This window comes from Opisthorchis viverrini (assembly GCF_000715545.1).
Source record: "Opisthorchis viverrini unplaced genomic scaffold opera_v5_54, whole genome shotgun sequence".
Lineage (NCBI taxonomy): Eukaryota > Metazoa > Platyhelminthes > Trematoda > Opisthorchiida > Opisthorchiidae > Opisthorchis > Opisthorchis viverrini.
This window is the reverse complement of record NW_008751711.1, coordinates 449,988-476,803: the sequence shown is the minus strand read 5'-3', so window position 1 is coordinate 476,803 and position 26,816 is coordinate 449,988. Positions and strand designations below refer to the sequence as shown.

At 42.0% G+C, this 26,816-nt stretch overlaps 1 protein-coding gene across 1 annotated transcript; it reads left to right on the top strand.

Annotated features, from left to right (window-relative positions):
• Positions 1-14,384: 14,384 nt before the first annotated feature.
• On the top strand, positions 14,385-21,128 carry T265_03716 (hypothetical protein; the record flags this gene model as incomplete). The annotated part of the gene is made up of 4 exons (XM_009168263.1): positions 14,385-14,418; positions 15,011-15,129; positions 15,222-15,709; positions 21,011-21,128. 4 exons carry the CDS (start codon positions 14,385-14,387, stop codon positions 21,126-21,128), a joined length of 759 nt encoding a protein of 252 aa, XP_009166527.1.
• Positions 21,129-26,816: the final 5,688 nt, after the last annotated feature.

Genomic DNA, 26,816 nt, shown 5'->3' with positions numbered 1-26,816 from the left:
CAAGTAGCCTACCTTGTCAATTGAGTTAATCCATGCCTAAGTGCATGGGGACATGCCACTAGTGCATACTCACACTGTGCAATTTCCAGAACACTGTCATTCTGCGTAAGAGTTTATTAATAGTATGAAAAGAAATGAAGGCTGCGGCTGACACTACTTCACTTGAGCAAAGCGACTAAAGACTTTCTGGAAGTTTGTAATGTAGCCAATCCATGCCTAAGTGCATGGGGACATGCTACTAGTGCATACTCACACTGTGCAATCTCCAGAACACTGTCATTCTGCGTAAGAATTTATTAATAGTATGAAGAGAAATGAAGGCTATGGCTGACACTACTTCACTTTGGGAAAGCGACTAAAGACTTTCTGGAAGTTTGTAAGATGCGCATTTTTAACAAGTTTTGTTGAAATATATGGCGATGGCCTTCTTTAGCCTAGGCTGGTTTCACCCAAGGAACAAAATCGCGAGTGGAATTTTCAAATCTCTTGATGTTGGGGTTTCAGAAGGGAGAATAACTCATTTTGGTAGCGAAATATTTCCTCGGCAAACTCCTAACTAGACCGCTCTGTAGCGTGAATTCTGAGTTATTGGCATTACGTGCTGTCTGGATGCGGTTTGGTAGCATTGATCATTGACTGCTTCTGTGAAGACGGCTCAGTTTAAGCTCTTTGCTCGGAATGAGGGTGGAAACGTACATGAAAACTTGTGAGGTGCAGCTGAAGATTTCGAATAAATTTAGCGCAGCTGCACATCGCTTTCCAGTTACCTGGCGGAGAACTTGCTCAAATAAATGCCAGATTCCCTACGGACTTATTCAATCAACGATTTTTTCACACAGTTTACATTACTCGAACAAAACCTAGGCATTATATTTCAAGTATTCCCAATTTTACCACATGCCCCCGATGAGCAGACTTGGCTCAAACTTATTTCGCCGCATCCTTTTCAGGCCAAAAAAAGTTTACATCTTGTAGCAAAGTGCAACAACTTGTGTTCTATTTCTGAATCCGTTAGCAGAATCAGCAGACCAAATCAGGTTTACCACATTCCCTTGTTCAACAAGATTGTGCCCAAAATGGGATTTGCTGCCTCTATCAATTTTGCGGTCTCCATGTCTAGCATTCTGGTGCTAGCTGACTCAGTAATCAGAGTCATTCGGCGTTAAATAACTGCTGATTCTACTTGAGCATTATGGAACAGTTTATCGTCAAATTAATGACGAACAATGCGCCCATTACGTATGGCATGCGCACTGATAGTATCCTGTAGCAGTCGGTGTTATTCGTCATGGTGCTCCTAGAGAATTTAAGGAACTTTTTCACGTGAACTTCTGGAGCATAAACATTCAAAGGTATTCCCGACAAGGTGGAGCAAAAGCATTTTTTCAGTTTATCCCTCACAAACGAATTGCTCACTGTCGTGTACTTTATGAGGGCTGCGTAAAATGTGTGATATATCTTACTTTTAGCTGAACCGTGTGCACAAACGCCAACTGAGTGCAGAAATATGGTGACTTCCTGGTAATTTTTTGTAAGAACAAACCAACGCAATTGGCTGAAAAAGTTAAGTCAAAAAGCATTTCGTTGTTTTTGGGCAATTCAGCTGTATTTTTTAAGCCACAATATGTATCGACATTAGGTGACCCGGCGGTTTCCAGGGCGCGTTAAATGCCTGCATTTTTGCTCTACAATGTGCCCGTGTAAGCACACATTTCAAAGACAGTTGCAGGTCTTCATAATCTGTAAATGTACTTTAAATTCCACATCTAATCAAATGTTCAAATCAGTAACCCTCGAAGGTAGACGTCTGATTTCAACCCCGACAAAACCCATTTTGTGGTTAAAAACAGAGGTAACCTCCGAATATGACTCGGTTTTAACTTTCATTTGCATTTTACAATTACAATAAACACCTATTCCGCGCCAACCTTCGCATTTTGCGTTTCTTCTGACACAAAAATAGATGGGGAAACTCTTTAATTTGAAGTTACTCTGTAATATCTGTCCACTGTGTTGTTTGTAGTATGCACAGTAAAGATAGTCATCAAATCGCCGAAACAAATAAGGTTCCCACTGTTAGGCAGAAACACAGGCAGCGTAATTTCAGCTGTCGCACATATTTGAGGGTATCTGCATGGAAAAAATCGCTGCCAGATATTAATTTGCGCTTGTAAATTGTTTGTACGTTTATCCCGCAATTCTATAGTTAATTATCGGAGCCAATATGCCGAACTTTTTGATAGTTTGACATAGCTTTCCATCAATATGGGTTTTTTTTCTTAATTCGGCAAAAATATAGTTTCAAGAACTTCTGTTTGATAACAAGTCCTCGGACATACTGACTTTTAAAATGAAGTTGGGAGTCATAAGATAATTCAGGAGTGAATCTGTAGATAGTTTTGAGCAAAGCACCCGTTGGAGATGCCTGAATTGAAGAGATCAGTGGTGTTTGTCTACTTGATTTCTTGTGCGGTGACATTTGATAAGCTTACTCCTGCACCACGTACAGATACTGGAACACTTCGGGTGATGAGGCATGTCATCTATATTCCTAACTATGAAATGTAAGCCCTGGTCTTGAGTTTGATGGAATTTTTGATGTCTTTTTTAGCAGGGCAGTTCAAATGCGCCATTGCTATACTACTAATGCTGCTACGTTTTCGACCGTTCCTAGTAATGTTTCGAAGCAGTTCGTTTGATCGTTAATGGATGGTTGGTCTTGCCATTTAGTCGATTGCCGCTGTTTATTTTCCCGCATTCCCATGTTTTTAAAAGCCATACTAATTTTTGATTTTGCAAGACGTCAAGAAATTGTATATCAATGTTTTGTTTTCATTTTCCGCGCTACGGTAGTACAAAGAGATATGGAACCATGTGAACAACCATGTTTCGGTCATCAAAAAATAGTTTCTTTTGGTGCGGAATATCGCGTGTGGCGTAGACCCAAATATGACGGCTGTGAAATTGCAACACCACGCGAACTCTTCTACTGTTTAGCGTTGAAAACCATAGAAATATTAATACGTGGTATCAGATTTACCTTTCGTTGATCATACGCTTGTCGATAACAGCCTGTTTGTTCAGTTAAACGAAGATTTTTTCTTATCCAACCTTTGAAGGTTGCGTCTTCTTTCGTGTTTAACCCAATAATATGAAGCGCCGTTTTCCATAAACTCATACTTTCGCGCCAGATTTATAGATATGTAGTTAGTACAGAGTTTGGAGTGTAGTCTACAGTATAGAAATTTCGCGAAATCACTTTTCTTGATAAACAGATGAGTACTAGCGGAATGAGTACTGTTCCTTTTGTGCAGTGCATGGCACATAAATAGTCCTCAAAGTATAGGTCACATGGGTTTTCGTCAAACTTTATATGGAATTGACGCACGCTTGTCCTTAAACCATCCTCTCTGATATTACTAATTAACTTTTTGTTTTCAGGTTCGACCGGTGTTTTTTGATGAACCCACGTGCACTTTTGCTTGTTTCAAGTAACATTTACGCGATTACCCTGAAGTAAATTTTTTTAAGCACACAGGAATGGCTTATTTAAATCTTGTTGGAATAACCTCATCACTATTCGGTAAAAGACATCGCATTTCTATTTTCGAGGAAATTAACGATTTCCTAGAATATAAATATTCGCTGAGTATGCCAACGGGCAGCATTTTGAATTTCAGTGTGTACGATTTACATTTCGAACGTTCTGCACTGCGTTCTCAGATGACAGAAACACTATAATTCAGAAAAAGGACTCTGCAAGGTCATTTATGAATTTTTTGGTAAGTGTAGGATAGATATTTTTTTAAAAACCTTGGACAATTACAGATACTTGGAATAAAATGAAGTACCAATGACTATTAGTCTTCCCGAAGTTGTGGGTAACTAAAATTCAAATTGCCTAGCTTCTGCAGCAGCCTTGATGTTGAAAGTTTTTTTAAATACTTCATATAACTTTGGCCAGCTAAAATCTGCACTCACCAGGTTTTACAGGTGAGATAATCCAAGCTCATACGAATGCCCATAGAGCTTCAGAAAAATGAAAAATTCCTGTTGAAATCTTTATTCAAAAATCACTTTCAGCAGTCAGCCTAAGTTTCTAAAAGAAATAAAAAAGAAATGAAAAGGGTCTTGATTGGTTCATGTGTTTGATGTATTGGTTATATTCGTTTTTGAACGATACAATCATGTAAATACCTGTATAGGGAGTGTCACGGCAAAACTGGTCGTTAGTACACTTTTTTGAGGTCTCGGTGGCGTGAACTGTTTACATGACACCTGAATAGTACCAAGTTTCTTACCTTTGACGCTGTACTGCAATTCACACAGTGCTGATGGAAGGAGAAAGCCAAATGGTAGGTATGTTTGATATCAGAATTCAACGCACATTAACTCTTGGGCTTGATAGTAGTGTGTCGAATGCAAAAGGCAAAGTCTGCTTTCATGGTGAACCAAAGTTGACGATATGGTACTTCCAACATATTGTGACAAAACCAATCACCGTGGCCGCAGAGTGGACCATCATATTGGAAAAACTGATGGACGCCAAGAGCTTGGTTGGGTTGTTTGTAATGAAAACACCCGGCATGTTTAAGTCGTGCAACATTCCAGATCTTCGTTTGGAACTGATTTAAGCTCGAGAGATTTCTACAACTTATTATATTTGATCGAGAGCAGTCACGAGCTGAACACACCAACATCTCATCGAGAATTTTCGGAAACTATCCAACAAAAATCAATAAAAAATGCTCTTTTTGTACTCTTTTTAATCTATTTATCAATACAATGGCCGAGAACTTTATGCTGAACATTGTAATGAGTGACTATCAGATCTAAAATACCTCTGTTATCCGCCGTAAAAATCACGCGAAACGCCTCTAGATGCCTGTGGAACAGTTTATATACTCAGACAAAGATGTAAGCCAACGGAATTAAATTTCACTGCACCGGAGCAATCGCGTGGCGAATATTTTTGGTGAACTTTGATGACTGTATGACCCAGTTTGATTCATACAATGATAAGCTTACGCGTTACACAAAGGTTGAGAACAATCACGTTTCAAGTTCAAAAATCATTTACTGACGGTCTACAGGCGGCTAATAAATACGTACCAAATAACTGGCAGAAGCCAAACTTCTAAATATTTTGGCCAATAAGTTAACTTGTCCAGATATCGCTTTTGATCATGTCAGCCTCAGTGATGTCCTTTAGAGCAAGGTTGGCTCTGATTATGATGAAGCACGCGGTCGTCATATGTTTTAACCGTCCACAATTCTGCCCAGAATTGCTCAAGGACACTTAGAATGGTGTTTTGGGATTACTGTTCGTTTCAAATTTTTCAGAATTAGGGATTAAAAGTCAAGAACGGTAACAGGCCGTCACAGTTCTGTTTGTTGTTGCATCCAAATTTGCTAACCAGTCGGCTCATTCTCTTTGCAAATGCACGCTTGATCACGCACAACTGATTCAAGCTCGAGAGATTTCTACAACTTATTATATTTGATCGAGAGCAGTCACGAGCTGAACACACCAACATCTCATCGAGAATTTTCGGAAATTATCCAACAAAAATCAATAAAAAATGCTCTTTTTGTACCGTTTTTAATCTATTTATCAATACAATGGCCGAGAACTTTATGCTGAACATTGTAATGAGTGACTATCAGATCTAAAATACCTCTGTTATCCGCCGTAAAAATCACGCGAAACGCCTCTAGATGCCTGTGGAACAGTTTATATACTCAGACAAAGATGTAAGCCAACGGAATTAAATTTCACTGCACCGGAGCAATCGCGTGGCGAATATTTTTGGTGAACTTTGATGACTGTATGACCCAGTTTGATTCATACAATGATAAGCTTACGCGTTACACAAAGGTTGAGAACAATCACGTTTCAAGTTCAAAAATCATTTACTGACGGTCTACAGGCGGCTAATAAATACGTACCAAATAACTGGCAGAAGCCAAACTTCTAAATATTTTGGCCAATAAGTTAACTTGTCCAGATATCGCTTTTGATCATGTCAGCCTCAGTGATGTCCTTTAGAGCAAGGTTGGCTCTGATTATGATGAAGCACGCGGTCGTCATATGTTTTAACCGTCCACAATTCTGCCCAGAATTGCTCAAGGACAATTAGAATGGTGTTTTGGGATTACTGTTCGTTTCAAATTTTTCAGAATTAGGGATTAAAAGTCAGGAATTAAAAGTGAAGAAAGGTAACAGGCCGTCAAAGTTCTTTTGTTTTTGCATCCAAATTTGCTAACCAGTCGGCTCATTCTCTTTGCAAATGCACGCTTGATCACGCACAGCCGACAATATTACTATTCACGCAGTACAAAACCGGATATTCGGAGTCATTCAAGGTGATAATTCGCCCACAAATGTGGCAAGTAAAACACTAAACACCAGTTGCAACGCACAGCAGAAAAAGCGCATGATATTCTACAATAATTTTGTTTCCTATTTATGGAGAACTGCGTGTAGGATAAGCAATAATTGACTTCGTCATGCTGACTGCATTATTGTGCTTACCTACGCATTCGTCGGATTCTTTGCACTCTTCTGTAAGTTAACAGCTCATTTGATGAGAGTGTATTCCAAAATCTCAAAAAACCTTAAACACAATAAAACCCTAACCGATATTTATAACACTGAAATCTGTTCACGAACTAGTACATAAGATAACTTCCTCCTGGATCATGATACGATACTCGCCGTGTGCGCGCAAGCTACATATCGCATTATTCAACAATCCGGCTTAATTTTTGACATTTAGAGGGGACCTTAAGAATATTTAATTATAGTACTTTAATTTTTCGGTAAAATGCAGCATATCTTGTTAGATATGCGTCCATTCACCATTGGTTGAGCTAACATAATACTGGATGAAATTTGTACAAGAGAAAGCTGTCATGACCTTACAGAAAATTGAGTAGAACAGTGCTTGACGCACGGGCCAAAAGTAAGCTATTTTCTCTAGAGTTTTCTAAAAAATATGAAGCATGGGTTTTGAGTGCCTGATTTTTTGCAGTTTTCAAAAACTCTCAAGAACAACTTGTGAAACGCCCTCAAATTTTTAAACTGAATTTCATTAAGCAACTGTCCACAAGGAAGTGGAAAATCTTTGTTTGATTTTTAACCTGAAATATCCTTTTTGTGGTATTGCTTCATGAAAGACTTTTTTGCCGTGCGCAATCGGTAATTACAGAGTGTATTATTTCACACTACAACAAAACCACACACTGGTGCCAGGCTTATGTTAATATGATGTTATCTATTCCTGTTGGTTTTTGCGAACGATAACCTTGAACTCTGCAAACACAGTTTAGCGTAATTTGGAGTTATTCAGCATCCGGAAATTTACCTTCTTGGTTCACTCATATTGTATGAATGATAAATAGAACAATAGATAGATAGTAAAATATCTTCTCCACATTTCGGAGCATGATGTCTGCTGATTTAGCAAACAAGTATGAACAATTGGGGCTGTAACGTCTATTTATTCAGTCTCCCAGCCTAGTAAAACTTGTCGTTATATTATGCATCATCTGGTAGCTGTGAGTTGTTCCAACCATTCCTCAAAAGCCATAACGTTAGTGTTTACCAGTTCATGCGGCAACTCTGTATCAGCGGTATTCTCCATCAATTTGCACGCTTGAAAATTTCGGAACTACTGATTATCTTGGAAGCTAAGGGATTTTCACTTTCACAATATTAGGATAATTTAATGTTTCATTAGGCACTGTTTAACTGAGTAACGGCACAAGATGGCGTTGAATGGTTTTAGACAGTTGCTTCTGGTTAACTGCCTGCAGACTTTTGCGCGATACATGTGCAAGAAAACTGTAATATTAGCAGTGGTTAACCAGAAAAACTCCTCAAAAAGACAACAAAGGAAAGTAAACTCAGCAACGTACTTTCGGCATTAACATCCCCATTGGTTTTGGCTGCGCGATTTGAAAAACGTCCATTATTTATTTCATTAGTACTATTTCTTATTGACACTATAATTTTACCCCGGAACCAGCTTCTTTAAAAGTGATAGATAATCGCTCATGATGTAATTGCGTCCGGTGAACAAACCACTCAAAATAATTTTAAAAAAACGCGTTAGTGTTTGAGCACTTGCCATGAGTCTAATGAATTTTCTCGCATGATTGCCAATGGGAAACCCTGGTGTCCTCATGAACAAAACTGAATAGCACACTCTGAGATCACTTTTGCTGACACATCAAACGTATGAATTTTCACTGTGCAGCAACAAACAGCAGGATTTATCCATAAATAGCGCAGACTGTTAAAAGGTTCTTCATTACCCTATTGGCACAAGCGGTTTAACAACTAAGGTATCGTTTAATGTCTCGGACAGGCTGTTAACTCGAGTAGAAACGCATTCATTATTTGCGCCTGCTGTAGGATCTATTAAGAAATTCTCATTCCCAAGATGGTGTCGTTTATGGTGTGCGACGTCATAACCTAAGAAATCTATTTTCTATCAAGTGGCATTGCGACAAAACGTGATTTGGAAAAGAAGGCCATCTGTTCAGAAAGATTCACGAGTGAGTAAACAAATTTTAGAAAAGTAATGTTATATTAATAATAATAAGAGGTTTACATCCAAACTTGTATGAAACCTTCCGATTAAGGCATAAAAAATAATGTTTCCGCGCAAAGAAAAAATATTACTGCGAATTTCTTAGTGAATAGACTGAATTTGGAAAACGTTTTCTTGTCTTGCCTCGTAACAAAACGAAACCAGCGGTGCATTTCAACTCACTCAAACATCGATCTTTTTCTTCGACGTTGCATATAGCTAAAAAATGTATTTATTTTAGATAACACCACCCATTTTGAAGGCTCTTAGCTGAAAATGATCTGGTAAATACTTTCACGTTTTTGGTCGCGGGTGTCTTTTTTGTTAAAAATCATTGACAAATTTTTGATTATTATGTATCCTAACTGAGAAAGGTTCAACAAAGTTGTGAAAAAATTTCATCGTATCATTTGCTGGTGACTTTAGCACTGTCAAGAGTGTAAGCAGTTAAGTAAAAACGTACCACGACATAGAGACACAGCTGCAAATAAAACGATATGGTGTTCAAATTAATTTTTAATGTGCAAAAATTATGATGTAAGCAACCAACATCGAAAGACGAACACAAAATGTATTATGCAGTACTCTTGTTTAATTGCGCGTTTTTTATCTTACATTAGCTGACTGGTATTTGCCGCTCACCATTTTTGACGCATTTGTCTGACATAAAGGGACATAAATAGTTCTGCTTGACAGCGGGACAGTTTGAAATATATATTCTTTGATTTTGTTGACAGAAGGAGTTTGTCACTTGCACAGAAAATTTTATGATTAAAGTTTTGTTCTTCAGTTGGGCAAAGTTACTGAAAAAGGTGCACCGGTTCCTCTAAAGATTAAACTAAAACCTGTGTTCTCAAAAGCGTATTAATTTACTGTCCATATTGTTCATTGTCCACAATGTCGTCAAAATGATCAAAATTGCACGTTCACTTTGCCATCAATTCTTGGGGAAAATTTTGCAAATAATTTCCATACTAATAAATTCCCGTAGCATCACCACAATATGGTTCATTACAAAACAAATTCCGAAGAGTTAAAGATATTTTTTCACGTTTAGTGTTATCAACAATAGTTTGAGGTGAAAAAGTCCTATGGGAAAATAAACATATTTGCTGTGCGCCTGTCTTTGCAACATGGTCTGCAAGAACCTCACTTCTTAAAACGCCAGAATCAACATTCCTAACCGAACAAGGTTTTGGTTTGAGCGTTGTGTTTTGTCGGTTTCCAGGATTCGTCAGTCAAATGTGATCGCCTTACTTCGTTTATAGGTACGTTTGGTTGAAAGAATATGGCCACTGTTTTTAATTAGAAGGTAATTATTTTCCCTGACAACTTTGTTATCAGTTAGTCGGAAATGGCCGACGAACGTGTAACAGAACGATCGGTGATGAGTACCGTCTAGTTGGACGAAACATATGTTTAAAAATCTTGTGGATGTTCATCAAGATGGGTTCACCGAAGGGCCTTTTCGAAATGCAGTATATTGCCTAAAATGTCGGCTGATAGAGTTGACCTTCAGAATGGATATCTTGCCCAAAAATCCTAAAAGTAGACGTTTCGACAAGCGAAGATTTTCAAATAAATTTATATGATGAACTTATTGTGGTCAGTCTACGTATTATCGTCGAGTCCATTGGAGCAAAGCCGAAAATCTACTTGATGACCCGCGTGGGAAGAGCCCGCCATTTGATGATCAATTTTATAAAGTAAAAAGTAATGCTTCTTTGGAATGTGTGAACATGTTTTCCCTTGCTTACCCAAGCAGATGTCGTATTCGGATGACTCTTCCGACGAAATGGCATCTACTGAAAGAGAATCGGAGGATATCACTTAAAAACTGAGAGGTTTACAAAACACAATATAAAGGCAGCTGTTGCATACTAACCTAGAACAAGTGTGATAAACAGGGCATTTATTATCATCATCTTGAGTAAAATATATATGGTTTGATATTCTCAGTATTCGACATCCTTACAGTGCGCATTAGTTCCATTTATACTGCTGGCTTAACCTTGAAAGATCCGTGGTAAGCTTGAAGTCGGTTTAATTCACCAACAAGTTCTTTCACCACTAAACGTGACCAAATTACCGCCAGAACGAGTGTAAAATTAAATTTGATTTTAGGATTTTTTCGTCATCAACGTAGTCGGTGGTTTACAAGAATTATTGAAATTACTTAAGTGAATATTACCTGAGGTTGCCTTTTACCGAATATGTGTAGACGTTCAAAGATAAAATCACAAATAAAATAAAAACAAAATAATATGACAAAATAATATAATAAAATAATAAAATAAAGTAAAATTAAATAAATTGAATAAAGCCAAAATAAAATCAAACCGGCGAAAATCCCATAAAATTTTGCTAAGCTAACACATGTCAATTTTTAGAGGAAACCTGTGTGCCAGATTTTAGTTAGATCTTATATGGAAACATATATCTAATTATTGAGGGACAGGAATATCAAACGCACGGTTTAGAAGAAGAGATATACTTGCCTCTCATACTTTGCAGACGAGAAGAAAAAAGAAGCTAGCTCTGAATGGAGAGCTTCCACGCGCACAGGATACTTTATCAGCGAATTAATTACTTAAACTATACACTTGAATATATATATATATGTTTTTGCGTCATTGCAGACATCTTAAACATTCAATGAGGCCACGAATATAATCAAGTTTAAACAAACATTTGACCGGAAAATCCCACGCAGCTTGGACGATGTGGGCAAGCATAACAATAGATCTTAGTTTCACTTGAATCCGAAAGATCTGGAAATTTTAGAGTATAATGTCAAAAAAACGCGTAGATGGTGAGCGAAACGAAATACTTGTATTTAAATATATCATCAGACTACCACCACTTTACGCTCAGGTCACTTTCCGACATGCATTTCACTGAACCTATACGCAGGATGGAAACAAATGGTGACTTGGTCCTTTCAAAGAGGAAATTGCGCCAAAAGACTTAACTAACCGCCACATAAAAGGTTGAGCTTCAACCTGGTCATTATTTAGGCCCGTTGATAATTCCCCAGCTTGTCCGGGCTGCACTTCGTCTGTGGGGGTGCTTGGTTTACTTGAGTTTTTCGCCAACTGCTTGGCAGAAATTAACCATTCAAAGAAACTCAACGACTCGTTATTCTGTTTGTTTGAGTAATGTCGAACAAACACTTTTTCACGCTTTCCGCCCTCAGTTGGTGATCCTGCCAGCTACATATCATAATTCATCCACATTGCGCGCACAGCTTTATCACAGAGATTTTAAGGTCCACTTTTAACTTTTGCCTTGGTCCTGATAGGGGACCGTCTCGTAAGTAAAGATGTGCAAACGAATAGTCAACAACACTTGCTACGCTTGTCGATTGGATGTCGAGATATCGAAAATTCCTTGGGAGCGAACAGAATAATAAAGAACTGAAAGCAATTTTGCCTGGGTTGGTCTAATAATGAATAATGGATTTTTCTTGTTTCATTTCAAGTTGATTGAAACTCCAGCCATGATAACACACTTCGTTGACCGCGTGAAGATATTTAGTATGGAAAATTTACCAGAATAGGCGAAATTGCACAAAAGCGCTTGTATAACCTGTTTCGTTAAGATAACGATTCGAGAGTACTGCCGTAGGGGACGTTTTTACAAAAGCCTATTTCAAAGCTTAAAAAAATTAGGCCAAACTTTTCATCACGTACTCACTTTGCACATTTAACTGGTTGTCGAATGTACGCGTGACCCCACATAAAATTAAGACGTACCACGTTGCAAACTCTGAGCATATGCCAATTCACAAGGTCGAACAGGGCTCGCCTCATGTCTGATAAGAGGGAAGTGTGGAAAATCACATGGATGAATTGTGCTAAATGTAAACGAACAGCTGTGTTTCATTTACGTAAATCAGTGGTTTCTATGTACACCACGATAAGTACGTTCACCCGTTTGACCTAATAGGTATTCAAATCTAAAGCAAACTGAATGATACGCTTTTAGTTTTGCTCAGCGTAACGCTATGTTTTGATGTAGTTTGCATCCTGTGACGGTGGGCACAAAATAAGATTCGTTGAAGAGTGAATAGAACGGCAGGCAAAATACCTTCGGCTGCACTCTGCGGTTTAAAGCACCGCTGGTTACGACGTGGTTTGGCGTGAGAGCATTTGCACACATTTTTTCGGTAACGTAACGACTCACCATCAATGGAAAACATCTAGGACGGATTCCTTGGGATTGGAGCACAGATGATGATAGCCATAATAAATTTCAGAAGGTGTATGCACCAATAGCAGTTTTCAAGTTGCAGTCTAGAGTCACCAGTTGCGCTATGATAATATAAATACAGTTCAAACAATCGAATAAAGCATGTGATCTAACGTTCACCGATGACTTGTATGAGTTCCCGTGTGAACGTTCGTCAAGTAGAGGCTAGACTTTACCTTGATTTGGCGGTCTGTGCACCTCAGTGACCCGCTGAGCTATACGGAGTGTGTTTCGGCGTTACTCACAGAGGCTATCGTACAACGTTGGTCAACGTTTAGAGGTCTGACAAACACGGTCTCCTGGTTCTCCAGGTCCGCGGTTGGAACAAGTGGCGACGTGTTCCATATAAATGGTAATGCATTTGCATTTCACACCGAACATCGTTGCCTTGCAGTTAGGTTTTTAAGCCAAAAGCTTTGGTTGGTGACCCTACACGTTCTCCAGTTTAGGTGTGGGCGCCCTGACAGTATCTCAGCCCACGTACAACCATGACACCCCATTCGGTGCGGGGCGGGTAGGCAAAAACAGACTACTGCTGACGACTCACTTATTTCTCTTTGGCATACTTTTTCCTTCCTCCCCCTACTCCATCAATAACGCTCTCCTTGTAGGCCCAGAATCTAGGAACAATAGCCCCGTTCGTCTTGCATCGGTTTCGCGTGCTCGTCACATGGCGCCGACATCTTCAGGTATCTTCAAGTAATTCTTCATGCCTGGACACAGTTCTTTCAGATGCACTCTGAAGTAAGCATGACATACTGGACCTGCTTGGAATGGATGTGTGCTGTGTCACAGAAACAACAATTCAAGATGCAACCACAATGATTGAGCTAACCTCCCATCAGTCTCCATTCGTATCCGGCTACGCACCTCCGACAATCCAGAGGCTGCTGCGGCAGGATGTACAGGTGTTGGTATCGTCCGAATTCACCAAAAGGAAGCATCTTCGCTAAACCGAGTATCTGCTGATTGTCGTCTATATGCTGTTGACCTGGTAAAGTGAAAGAAGGGGTGTCACAATCGCGAATTAGATCGCCGTTCGTTTATCGTGTCTGCTTACGTCCCAAATGACTGAAGCCTGCACGCTAGACAGGTTTAACGATGCCCCAAATGCTTTGTTGTGGAAAGCCAAATGGTCAGATATGCTCGCGTTTGCCGGGGAAATGAATTTACAAGGTGGCAGGGGTAACGTAGCTGAGACTAAATTAGAAATTAACATGGATTGGACTGGGTACGTACGGACATGAAGAAGCGACCGATTTTGCTGCCTGTTGATTGCAGGCTGTTTTTAAGCAATACCAAATTCCGAAATAACCGAAGTCGTCTGGCCACACAGTGTGCCTCAACGGCATGCCAGTCACTAACTCAGCTCGATGATTTAGCTATTAGTTGCCGACGGCGCAGATCAATAACCGACTGCCAGTCGTTTTGAAACATGAACACGTCTGAAACTGCTTCTCAGCTTTACTGCATCGGAGTCAGCGGCTTCATCGTGGGCGTGGCAGCAATCTACATGAGATTAACGGAAAAATCATGATGTATGAAGCCGAAATCCAAAATGCAGCGCCAGGTGCATATGACGCAAGTGTTCGTGGTGGGATAAAACACTGTATGCTTTAAGCAGAAGCCTTCGTATTATCCCTTTGTTCGCAAAAAATTTAAGCAACTTTTGGGGCTTTTCTGACCGCTCTGCTGGCCACCAGTGCATGAATTTGGCCATCTTATTCAATTTCAGCTGTCCTCTGCGAACTAGGTTGCAGCAGCTGGAAACACTTTATTCCGGTTAGCTTAAAAACTAAATTGGACTGACTCAACTGAACAGACGCATTTTTGCAGGAGGTGCGGGGATACAAATCGCTGTGTTTGCTATCATAGTGGATCCTTTATTGGTTGGTTTTTGAGCCTTTGTTCCCGGTAAATTTGAAATCCTTAGAGAATTCAGCTGTCCCAAAGAGATTAGGATGTTGATTGCAACTAGCGTCACCCTCGGCAATATGTGTTGACTTCTTTCTTCTATTTTTTTATATTGTACAACGCGATTCCCCATTTTTTGTTATTTTGGTCTGTCCCTATACCACCCTTGTTGTTTTTGACCTGAACACGACTTGAGGTTTGTGAAGCATTATGAGTTTATTATTGTACTTGTACTACCGCATTTGTAGATAAACCTCCATTTGAAATAATCGGCTTTTGGGGTTTTGCGCGTAACTCGACGTGGTACAACAGATTGCTGGAATCAATCCATAGTACTCAAATCCGGAAATCAAATCTCAAGTATTCGGTGTATATCAGACGTTCAGCCGAATTGGAATCTGGAACTTTGTAAACAATATGCCCAGAACAAGAAGCGGCAAGTCATTTGAGAATATGTAGAACCCAGAACTTGCTAACGGTATAAACGATATTTCTGATAACACTGTTGATCATGACATTTGCATTTCTCAGCCTCCTTTATTTAGTCAACATTCTCCCCCTAAGCCTAGCGTAGCTGGTAGTGTAAGGTCCAGCAGGTATGTGGGTAGACAGAAAAGTAGGTCGGAGAATGAGATACTGGAAAAAGAACTTGCAATAGAGATGAAGAAGCTGGAGATTAGAAGGCGGAAGTTAGCGTCCTGCAAGCAGATGCTGTTGTCGTATGACTCCTCTGATGATGAAAACTCTATATGCGGTGACTGTGAACTTGGGTTTCCCTCCAGTAAACCGAAGGCCGAGAAATTCGTAGCGAAGTTTAATTCAGAAGAAATGGAACGCACGAATTTATCTACTAATCAGCCGAGAAAAGGTGACGCGGCCGGAATTCGAACCGCGGCGGACATTTTAATTTCCTTTCGTTTGGTTTGCCTGAAAAAACTGGTTTGCATGTGAGAGATAAATCAGTTCATATAAGGTTCTTTTGCTTCAGTGATTGTACTGAAAGCAAGACAGTTGGTGCAGACGTATCAAATGTGGGTGACTGAGAATGGAACTAGGGCTATTTGTGAGCCAACCGAAGGACGCTTCCTTGCGTGAAGTGTCCCCCGCGCTCGTATATGCCACAGACAAATCACAGGTGTGAATGGGTGTTATGGTTTAAAATCCCTGCTACACTCATCACAGGCTAGAATGTCTGAAATCGTGTGGTATGTCTTTCTCAATATCTGGCTGATATATGCAATTTATCTGGAAATACTCAGCCTATCATGGTCCATAACAGGTTAAATTGCCTTAACCGTGAAAGTGGCCAAACATAAAAAACGTTTAGTCTGATTATCGTTACCCCTGTGGTAACAAGGGGAGGTGGCCCTTTGGGTGAACATTTAATGGACATAGAACGGTCGAAGATCAGACCGGAGGGAAAGCTCTGTTATCCCGAGGGTCATCTGCGGGCGAATGTTTCGTAGCTGACAGTAGCCCGTTAGTTCCTTATATTGGCCTACTGAAACACTCAAAAGCGATTAAACTGCGCCCCGCATGATTTAGGTTGCTGAACCCATGATCCAAGAAAAAATTATGAGCCAAGTTTGATCCATGTACAATCAGCGTCTGTCTCAGGAGGAAAAAAGGCGACGGGCTTCACTGATAAAAATTTTCGGATTCCGCTGTCGCAAGTCACCTGAGTGTCCTGTTTGTTGCTCTAGATAAGCCAGCTTTTTAGAACACGAACCACGAAAGTAGATTCTCTACAAGTCAACCCGTCACCTTACTTAAGTAGCAACAGTAACAGCCAACAGAGCCAAACAACTGTGTGTGTGAACGTCGGCCTCAAGCAATGGGGTTAAACCCCTCCTTCAGAAGAGAGGTTGTCTGCTGCAGGCAGCTGTCACTGTGGAGGAAACCATTTTTTAAAAATTGAGTAAATGCGTTCGGCTGGACAGGAATTCTTGTGTGAGTTAGGAAGATAATCACTCAAATAGTCGGTATATCACAATAAAACCCTGGATGGGCAGCAAAATAGACATTTTAGTGAGGGTTAGACTGGAGACTGAGCACAGAGCTCCAGCATCTCAAAGATAGCCAGCGTAGAATATCTGTTTGCTTTATGAGATGATTAATTTCCAGATGCAGCTACTACTGGTACATTTCCACTAACTGCAGGAAACATATTTATGGAGTGACACGCGTTAGAGCGCTAGCAAACTACGGTAGACAAGCTTCTTCTAACACCACTTCCAAAGAAGTCGAAGATTATGTGGATTTAATGTGATATGGTGAGGTTGAGAGAGCGCAGCAAGGTTGTTGCACTTGTCTAGACGGAGCGATTTCTTGTGACCTGAAACGAATACATTTCACGACGACGGCTCCGCAGAACACACGCTGAAGCAGATGGTTACTTCGAAACCACACTGAGTAATGCCTGATCCCCTATAAGTGTAGGAGCTGAATATAATTTCCGTATAATACTCCCACAAATCGAGCAAGGTCTGGCCTGAAATTACTTCGAAGTTGCTTAAAATCACGCATAAATTTTAACCCGAAAACATTTAGCGTGGGTGGGCGAAAGCTTACCGAAGTACCTCTCAAAAGGCTTGCTTGCCTTCACATTCTTAATGGAAACGAACACCCACGCTGACAAAGAATTGACTAACATAAGTGCATATTCACACCCCAGGAAGCGGGATTGGTGGTGCTATAAGACTGCGCGTTCACTGTCACTATTGGTTGCCAGAAAGTGAAAGGCTAGTTGGAGGTTGATCACAACGAACTGATGTATTTTAAGGCAGGGAGTACGTGAATCAATAGCCTCCGCGCATTTGTTTCTTACGTAAAAGTCTCTACGGCCCCGTACCCCAAAGAAGAATTCGACCAACTTCCTACCAGCTCTTTTTTACCCGATTAAGGTTGTATATAATGATACCTGAAAGGACGAAGGTACCCTCGGATCACTTGGCCAGTAGATCGTAAATCTACATATTGCCGTTTGAAATAAATTTGGTTTCACGGCATTTACGGGCGGGAGCTGCCCCAGAATTGGATGTCGATTGAGTGTGGACTGTCAAGTTCACTGTGTGTTATCAGTAGTGGACATGTTTATGAAGCCGGCTTTTCCAAGCGTCCGACTGCGCTCTAAAATACTGTTATCGCTGCCTCCTGGTTTTAAGACGCGATTGTTTCCTGGCCGCACGTATCTTGCGTTTTCGCTATGCCCACACTTATAGCATGGACCAGAGAAGAGAGCCTTATTTGTTTCAGTGGTGTCGCCTCGTGCATCCACCGACTGATTCTGCAGCTACATGTTGCCCCAAGAGATGTTCGTTAGCCACCATTTTGACGTTGAAGAATTTCCCTTATTTTCAGCGTCACCGAAACCTGACTTTATGGCTTGAAAAGTAATAACGGCAAAGTGTTGTTGTCAATCCCAGCCTCCCGAAATTTGAACATAAGCAAGGTGCTATCTCGAACAACTGAACGGTTTAATACCCTCATTAGGCCTTGCCCGATGTCGGCCTATTCTTGCAAGAAATGAAAGCTTGACTCAGTGATATCAAGCACCTAAGCGCTCAGTTACCGAATTTCTTTGTGAGATTCCTATGTTGAGTTTATTTTGAGATGATTAATCCTCACGTAGTGACGTGGTTTCGAGGTACTGCAGTCTATGCCGCTTGGTTCCTAAAGGATTGAATTGCTAGTGTGGCGATGTACATTTAAAATGATAGGTAAACCGAACTAGAGAAAGTAGCGCGGGTCACTTAGTGACGGATACAAATCGAAATTTCACTGGTGAAAGAAGTGCACAATAACGATCAACTTGGAGTTTATTTCTGAGTAAAATTTCAGATCAAAAATCTAACCACGGCGGCTATCAATCGGGATCATGAGTGCATGACAACCTCGGTTGGAGCTCGTAGCATGCTTCAACTAAAACTGTCAGCGTCTCGTACCAAAGTACCTAGTAAGTTTGGAACATCTCGTGCCAACCACCATTTACTGCCATTGTGAATATCTCAAACCGAATATCCTCACGCTTTTTGTGACCCTGGCTATTAGCTCAACTGTTCAAGGCCGCGCAGCATTTGATAGGGTTTTCTGCTGTAATCCAAATCATTGAAAAAATTCATTTAAAAACATCCGCCAACTGGATTTGTTGTTCTGATTTCTTATTCTCCATAAATTATAGTTTTTTCACTCGTTTTGTCTTTTTTCTTTTGTGTGCCTGTCAGTCATTTTTCAGTTGTAATGGCAAGAACCTTTTTCATGTTGGTATGTTCTCTACAACTTGAAGAAAGACCATAAACTGCGTTTCATTGTCTTCCGAGTCTAGACCGTACCAGTTTTTTGCATCACCTCGATCTTCTTGGGTAATGCCTAGTATTCATTTCTGAACGCACATTGTGATCATTCCTGAAGTTCCACATCCCAGTTGATAATTATCATTATTACGCAGCATGGTTCTGGAATATCGGGGTTGCTTCCCTAAGTTCTGAATAAACAGCGGCTACTCAGAACGGCAAAAAGGTTGCAGCTTCGAGAATTGGCCACCTAAATAGCAGTCCTCTATGGCTGAAGAACTGTGTTCGGAGATTTCAACACCGTAGCAACCATTTTAAGCACGTCTCAGTACGATATTTACCAACTTAAATTTACTGCACCTCGGGGTTGTTCCTCAAATGTGAGTATTGCTCAGTCACCCGGCGAGAAGGAGAGGCGCCAAGTCAGCCAAGAAAACTAGATCAAATCCCAGGAAATTATAAAAACATGAGCATTCAAAGCAACCTGGTCCTCCAGAAAGTGATTGACCGTAGGAGACCGTAGGATGCTGCCGGTCAAAATGGAAGCCTTTGGTGTTTTGCGTCAGAGGCGAAGGTGGCTGGAATACCTCCTCTTTGGAAGTCAAGACATTGGTATAGTAAATGCCTTCATTTCGATGACAAACAGTGGTGCACCAAGAGAATCACTGTTGAGGATTTCACTGTAGTTCTCCTGTTCAAGAAACCCATTAGCTGAGGTCCTTGTTGCACATGTAATATCCAGATAAGTGACTAATTCCGTCAGTAAATCATTCTGTAAAAACTTGGTAAACTTTAGGGTTAAACTATAGCATATTATTTGTCACTGACTGTCCCTAAATATTGGAATATTATTGAGGCCGATATTCGCTCTCCTGAATGAGCCTCGAAGACTATTTGAGCCAGCTTATATGCATTGCATTAACTTTGCGAAGTTTAACGGGTTCCTTGAACAGTGTTGCGCAAGTGGAAATGTTTATCTCAAGCCATAAACCTTCACAATCTCTTTTCTGCAATTCAACACTTACCATATAACTATTCAATGGGTGAAAGTCTTCCTAGATAACAAGATCCTCAATATCGTCGTGGATTTCTCCACCATGCCCAATGCATAGCTGAACGACTGGACTACGGTTCTGGTCTTCTTTTCCGTCCAGCCCATTGTGCGTGTAAGCCATTAGCACAGGAGCTTAAATCGATCCGTTTTGTCTTTATTAATCATGTCAAAATCGTCGGAACTGCTAAAACTGATTAGTTTTACCTGATGTAAAGTGAGACAGCTTGATTTTCGAAATCCTGATGTCTCCAACTCAATTTGACCGAGTGTGCGCCACAAACTCGATGGATCATTCATTTCATCTAGAAGACCATTCTACGAGGCTCACGTATCGTAAATGCTACGAAAACAAAACAAAAACATGCTTCTGCATGTGACTTCATACCTTAGTGTCAGTGTACTGGCATAGATAGGAAAGCGAAGGGATCGCATACACAAATGACCATAGAGCAAGAAGCGAGGCAAATAGATTTATCTCTTCATTATTTTCACACTATTTGCACATCATCATCATGAATATGGGTGTGCTTGATTAAACTCCATTTTTCATAAAAGATGGCTCTAATTTAAAACAAGCAACAAACGGTATGAATGGTGATTTAACGGTAAAAATACAGTTAAGCAGTACATTCTGGACCGGCACCTTGAAAGCAGGGCTTTAGACGTAAGCTGTTAGTAGTTGCGTAGTATAGTCATCAAGACCATAGTTTGCTCTCTGTGCACCAAGGGGGCACGAACAAATTATTATTAAAAAACTATGGCACGGTGATTAATAACGGCTTAAATCGAGCACTCCTCGCGGTAATCTACTCCAGATATAGTGAAATAGGAGTAGTATCCGAAGCCCACAAAGAATGCTGCGCAGGCTTGTATGGTAATCTACTCGAGATATAGTGATACAGGAGTAGTAGCCCACAAAGAATGCTGCGCAGGCTTGTATCCTGCCTGAGCGGCCTCATCACATTCAAACTTGGCAAAACGGAGCTACGAACAGGTTTTAACTTACTTAGTCATCACTGAGGAGGACCTTCGTCACCTCTTACTTATGACAATCCCGTTCAGTGCGTTCTGATCAGGTAGGTTACATTCAAAAGCCCTGAATGAACAGTTGCACAAGCTGGCAAAGATTTCCACTTAGTGTCTTGTCCCTCGTTTTCACTGAGGAGGACGTTCGTCACCTCTTGTATATGACAATCCCATTCAGTGCGTTCTGGCCAGGTAGGTTACATTCAAAAGCCCTGGATGAACAGTTGCTCAAGCTGGCAACATTTCCACTTAGTGTTTTGTCCCTCGTTTAACGGGAGCAACCTTTCCTCAGCCTGGAAGCAAACGATTGTCACGCCGATCTACAGACCTGGTGACCGTCCTACTAGCCTCACTAATATACCATGCAAGGTAATGCAGCGTATCTTTAGGTAGGCGTCCTTAAATCACCTCGGTGCCAGTAAACTGTTATTTTGAGCGCCACAAGCATTCCACCTTTCTCGCGTGTAATATATGCTCGTAGTTATGGGCAGCTTTAATCAAGTTAGGACCAAAAGCCTCACTCCGGATTTTATATTTTTCGGCTTCCCGAAGCGTTCCATAAAATCTCACACGTCTCACTGCTCCGGAAGCTCCTGTATTGGGAGATTCAAGGGCGTTTGATCATACAGAGCCCTACGTGCGAAAGTTGGGTCTTCTGGGGCACAGGTCTTCACTGGAGTTCCTCAAGCCTTTTTTGAGGATGATCTCCGATTCTCATCTGAATCACCGATCTTCCGGGTGGTCATTTAGGTAGGTGTTCACCTTTCGCAGGATACTTGAAGTCCTGCAGTTCCAACGTTAGTTCCCTCAAATGGAAGTAGACGCTGCAAATCAGTAGTCGCCAAAATATCACCTTCCTTTAAATGACGGAGGAGACTCAGTGAATGCATCTGCTGTACACGATGGGACTGAGTCGCGAAACGTTACAGTGGTTGATGGCAAAAAGAGTTTAATTTCCTGCTTTTCTTCAAACATGTCCTTCTCCTCTTGAAAATTCGGCTCAGAAGGCGGTCATCGTTCTACGGACGGCAAGAGGCACTTTTTCCGTACCGACATCTTGCTACATTAGGATACCTACGTTAGGCCACTGCCCTAAATACGTTAATTTTTACACTCAGGACGCAAGAAAAAACGCGACTTCCACTGAGCGCGTCCAACAAGCTGCCACGAAGGTGATTGCTGGCCTTTAAACAGCTGCCTATGAAGCGTGCCCCGCCGTGCTTGACCTATTTCCCATGGGATGATCGTTGCCTCCCAGGAAAACTAATACTTACTTGTGCCTTGTCTGAACAAGGGTTTGGTCTGCAGGTTTTCCACCGTTAAGCCAAATACACATATGTTGAGAAGGACATGGTAAGAGGCCTTCCAGCCTCGGAGTGCACACAGTCAAAGGGCTGCAACTTTTCTAATTTCAGGTAGTTGGCGTGGCCAATATATTTCCTCCCAAGGTTCTTCGCGCTCCATCTGCTACTCCGCTTGAAGTGAGTCTCAACACGCTTTTTGTGTGAAACCTTGTACTGGCTGGCTTGCTGCCCCGCGCTGAGAACCTAACGGACATCGCTACATCTCTTTACAACTTCTGGCTTTCACATGAACGGAATCCGCTGAACGACAAGAGCGAACATGATAATGGAAGCCTGGGAGAAAGCCCCGACCATGTGTATTAATCCGTGAATCTTCGCATCCGCGCATTAACGCCATCCGCCAGACTGCAAACGGTGGCGGTCAGTGTTCGCTAAGTATTTATGGCAACTATAAGGGAAGTACGTCGAACTCATATCTGCACAAAACATATAACATTAGCCAAATTACGATTTTCTATGGCGTCTGTTCTGCGTATTCGCGGCTGCCAGAGGCACAAGCACCAGAGGGCCTCAAGGCGTTCTGCCNACCTTCCTCTAGATGACGGAGACTCAGTGAATGCCTCTGCTGTAGACGATGGGACTGAATCGGGAAACGTTACAGTGGTTGATGGCAAAAAGATTTTAATTACCTGCTTTTCTTCAAACAGGTACTTCTCCCCTTGAAAATTCGGCTCAGAAGGCGGTCATCGTTCTACGGACGGCAACAGGCACTTTCTCCGTATTACTCGTACGTTACATTAGGAGACCTACGTTAGGCCACTGACTTAATACGTTAATTTTTACACTCAGGACGCAAGAAAAAACGCGACTTTTACTGAGTGCGTCCACCAACCTGCCACGAAGGTCATTGCTGGCCTTTAAGCAGTTGACTATGAAGCGTGCCCCGCCTATTTCCCATGGGTGATCGTTGCCTCCCAAGAAAACTAATACTTACTTATGCCTTGTCCGAACAAGGGTTTGGTCTGCAGGTTTTCCACCGTTAAGCCAAATACACATATGTTGAGAAGGACATGGTAAGAGGCCTTCCAGCCTCGGAGTGCACACAGTCAAAGGGCTGCAACTTTTCTAATTTCAGGTAGTTGGCGTGGCCAATATATTTCCTCCCAAGGTTCTTCGCGCTCCATCTGCTACTCCGCTTGAAGTGAGTCTCAACACGCTTTTTGTGTGAAACCTTGTACTGGCTGGCTTGCTGCCCCGCGCTGAGAACCTAACGGACATCGCTACATCTCTTTACAACTTCTGGCTTTCACATGAACGGAATCCGCTGAACGACAAGAGCGAACATGATAATGGAAGCCTGGGAGAAAGCCCCGACCATGTGTATTAATCCGTGAATCTTCGCATCCGCGCATTAACGCCATCCGCCAGACTGCAAACGGTGGCGGTCAGTGTTCGCTAAGTATTTATGGCAACTATAAGGGAAGTACGTCGAACTCATATCTGCACAAAACATATAACATTAGCCAAATTACGATTTTCTATGGCGTCTGTTCTGCGTATTCGCGGCTGCCAGAGGCACAAGCACCAGAGGGCCTCAAGGCGTTCTGCCAAGGGGTTGCAGAAAACATGCAAGAAAATTAGTGATTTGGGACTGTTGAGATTTGCTGGTCAGAGCCACGAACGTTACCGCAATTGCTACATGCCAAGCCCCCTGCAGGAAACGAATTGGCTACATAAAGCAATTAAACGCCCAGGCATGTAGGGGCCCGACTACCTAATAAGTTACTTCACCAGGAGTGTGGCAGAGAAATTAAAGTAACAACGCCGGACTAGTTTGATACTAATGAAGCCGTCAGATGGAACAGACTGACAAAGAATTATTCTCTCTAAAATAGTTCGTCGTAGGCCCAGCTTAGCGAATAAACAATAGTCCACTCATAATTGTCCAGGAGTCTTCTTCACAACACTTCATACTTATAAAAGATTCCGAAGGTAGTCTGAAATGTTGTGATACCACAGTTAACACATGATACTCGCGAATTACCATTGTAAGCGCAAGCGAAAACAGGGAGAGCGTAGAAGCACGTGGATACGTTTGTATTGCGTGAAATTGTACAAATGCGCGTTTTTTTGTTTTTCCATGTTCAACTGAAAACGGTGTTGGAATTAACAAAATACGAAATGTTATAATGGAAGCAAGATAAAGGTACAAAACGTCACAATCTCCATGACTTAAGTCATTGGTGGCCGGAAACTGTCTGATATTTTAGCCTAGATCTCTGCACACCAGGCTCGAATTCAAAGTGACTCCGCCTTCCCGAAAAAGGTTGACACGGTAAGTGAAGTTGTATGCGCGTATAGTGAGGATTGCGCCCAAAACGCTCAGCTTGTTCTCACCAGAGAGATGCCGGAGACGTGGAACACTGGTTGTGTATTTACAGTACGTTCGGAATCGGATTCGTTTATTCCTCGTTCAAATTTGTGAATTTTTTTCATTTTTCAATCTATTCACAGAGTACACACGAGTAATTGTTGATTTCGTTACTCTAATAAAACGTTTAAGAGATAACCCTTGATATTTTGCGCACACTTCCTACTTTACATCTAGTCCTAAACATGACATCAATTCATACCGATTGCCTTCCGCAGCCACTGATAGACCACGACATATATGGCTGCCCGTCGAACGTCAAACGCGATATTCAATGCCACACCTGCAAGGTCTGGTAACTTTTCAAATACACGGATTTACAGGACGACCAGATAAGCCGACTAGCTAACCCCCCTGACCCGTTTGTCTGCGCCAGCTGCCTCTACGTTAAGGGTTCAATGCATACCGCGGCCAAGAGGAGAGCCCCAAAAAACGGTACCAACTCCCCACCACAGATTCAGAAAGACCGATTTCAGTGTTCCGCTTTGATCGCGGTACTCGACGCGAAATTGGAGGCACTGGAGGACTCAGACACGGAGAATGCAGCGACTTGGACGAAAGTTGACAAGGAAATTTCTTCGCTGAACCAGTATCTCACGATATCCATACCGGGCCCTCTGGCCACGAAGAAAGTAATACAACTCACTGACGCGTCTATAAAGAGCGCCACAGGTGCCTAAAGGAGAGCAGATTATTAATCTGGAGGTCATTTTCCGGAAAAATCCCGCCAGCGAAGCTGGCACAAGCAATCTTTAGGAGTGTCCTCACCAGGCCTGACCAATCGGTCCACGCAGAATGGTTACGCCAGAAGGGAACCAAGCGAACTCTTGGACTTCTAGTCACTCTTTCTTCCACAGCTGACGTAAAGAACATCTTGGATCGGACTAGCAGCATTCAGAAGGCCAACTCAATGGTCAGGCGTCTACCTGAGGATCGCCCTGCAGACGCGCGAAAGCTGGGGCACAACAGGTCAGGGGTGGAATCAAGAAACATGTTTCTGCTGGGCACCAATTCAGCCGACCTTAAACTCATGACCAAGCCGATTGAGTTCATATCCTGTAGTGCTCCCGAAACCAGGGCCAACGAAACCAGCTGCGTCTCCGGACAGCAGTTTTTATTCGACTATCACAGGCCTCTAGCCCAATAAAGGCAGGGACGCCCTGGAGGATGCAAATCTCACAAGCAAGCAGCACCCAAACTACATGGAGCTATCAAAGCTTATCTCCGTGACAGACAACACAGCTGCAGCCATGCACTCGTCACCAAAACCACAGCCTCTGAAATGTACTGAGTCAGGTGTGCGGGGACAAGCAGCGAGGCCAATCTTCGGCCCATCAAAAGCGGCCTCTCTGTTTGTGGACACAACTGCCGCCCAGGACCCCGACAACCAAAGTCATAAACATGACCACAGCCATCCGGAAAATCCCTCGCACATCCAGTTGGCCACGAAGATCGCCGGCGGATCGGGTGTTCACACGAACACGAAAAAAGAGCGACTGCAGCCAAACAAGCCACATAAAATTCACCAGATTAGAAAACTGCTGGCTGGCTTTAAGGTGCAAACCTCCGCGAAAACAAGCCCCTTGGGGGCGCCACCAAAATCATTATTTCTTGGTGCCTCCACCCAGCACCCAGGGACTCACAGAGACACTTTCCCGGCCAAACCGCGCCAAAACACCCAAGAATCCAGGAAGGCAAAAGCTTGCCGCAAATCCCTGATCAACAGCAAATCTGGTCGCCAAAATGTGGATGCTGAAAGAACTACAAACAGCATCGGTCGAAATTTTTGCTCACGGGGAAATGACCTCGTCCTTCAAAGCCAAAGGGCCCCAGCATACCGGGCCCCCACGGAACAAAAAAACCTCGCAAGCGAAAAGCACCCCCCAGAAACCACGAAGACAGGAAGCAGACGATATCGCCTCAGAAGCCCCTTCGGAGCCTTGGACT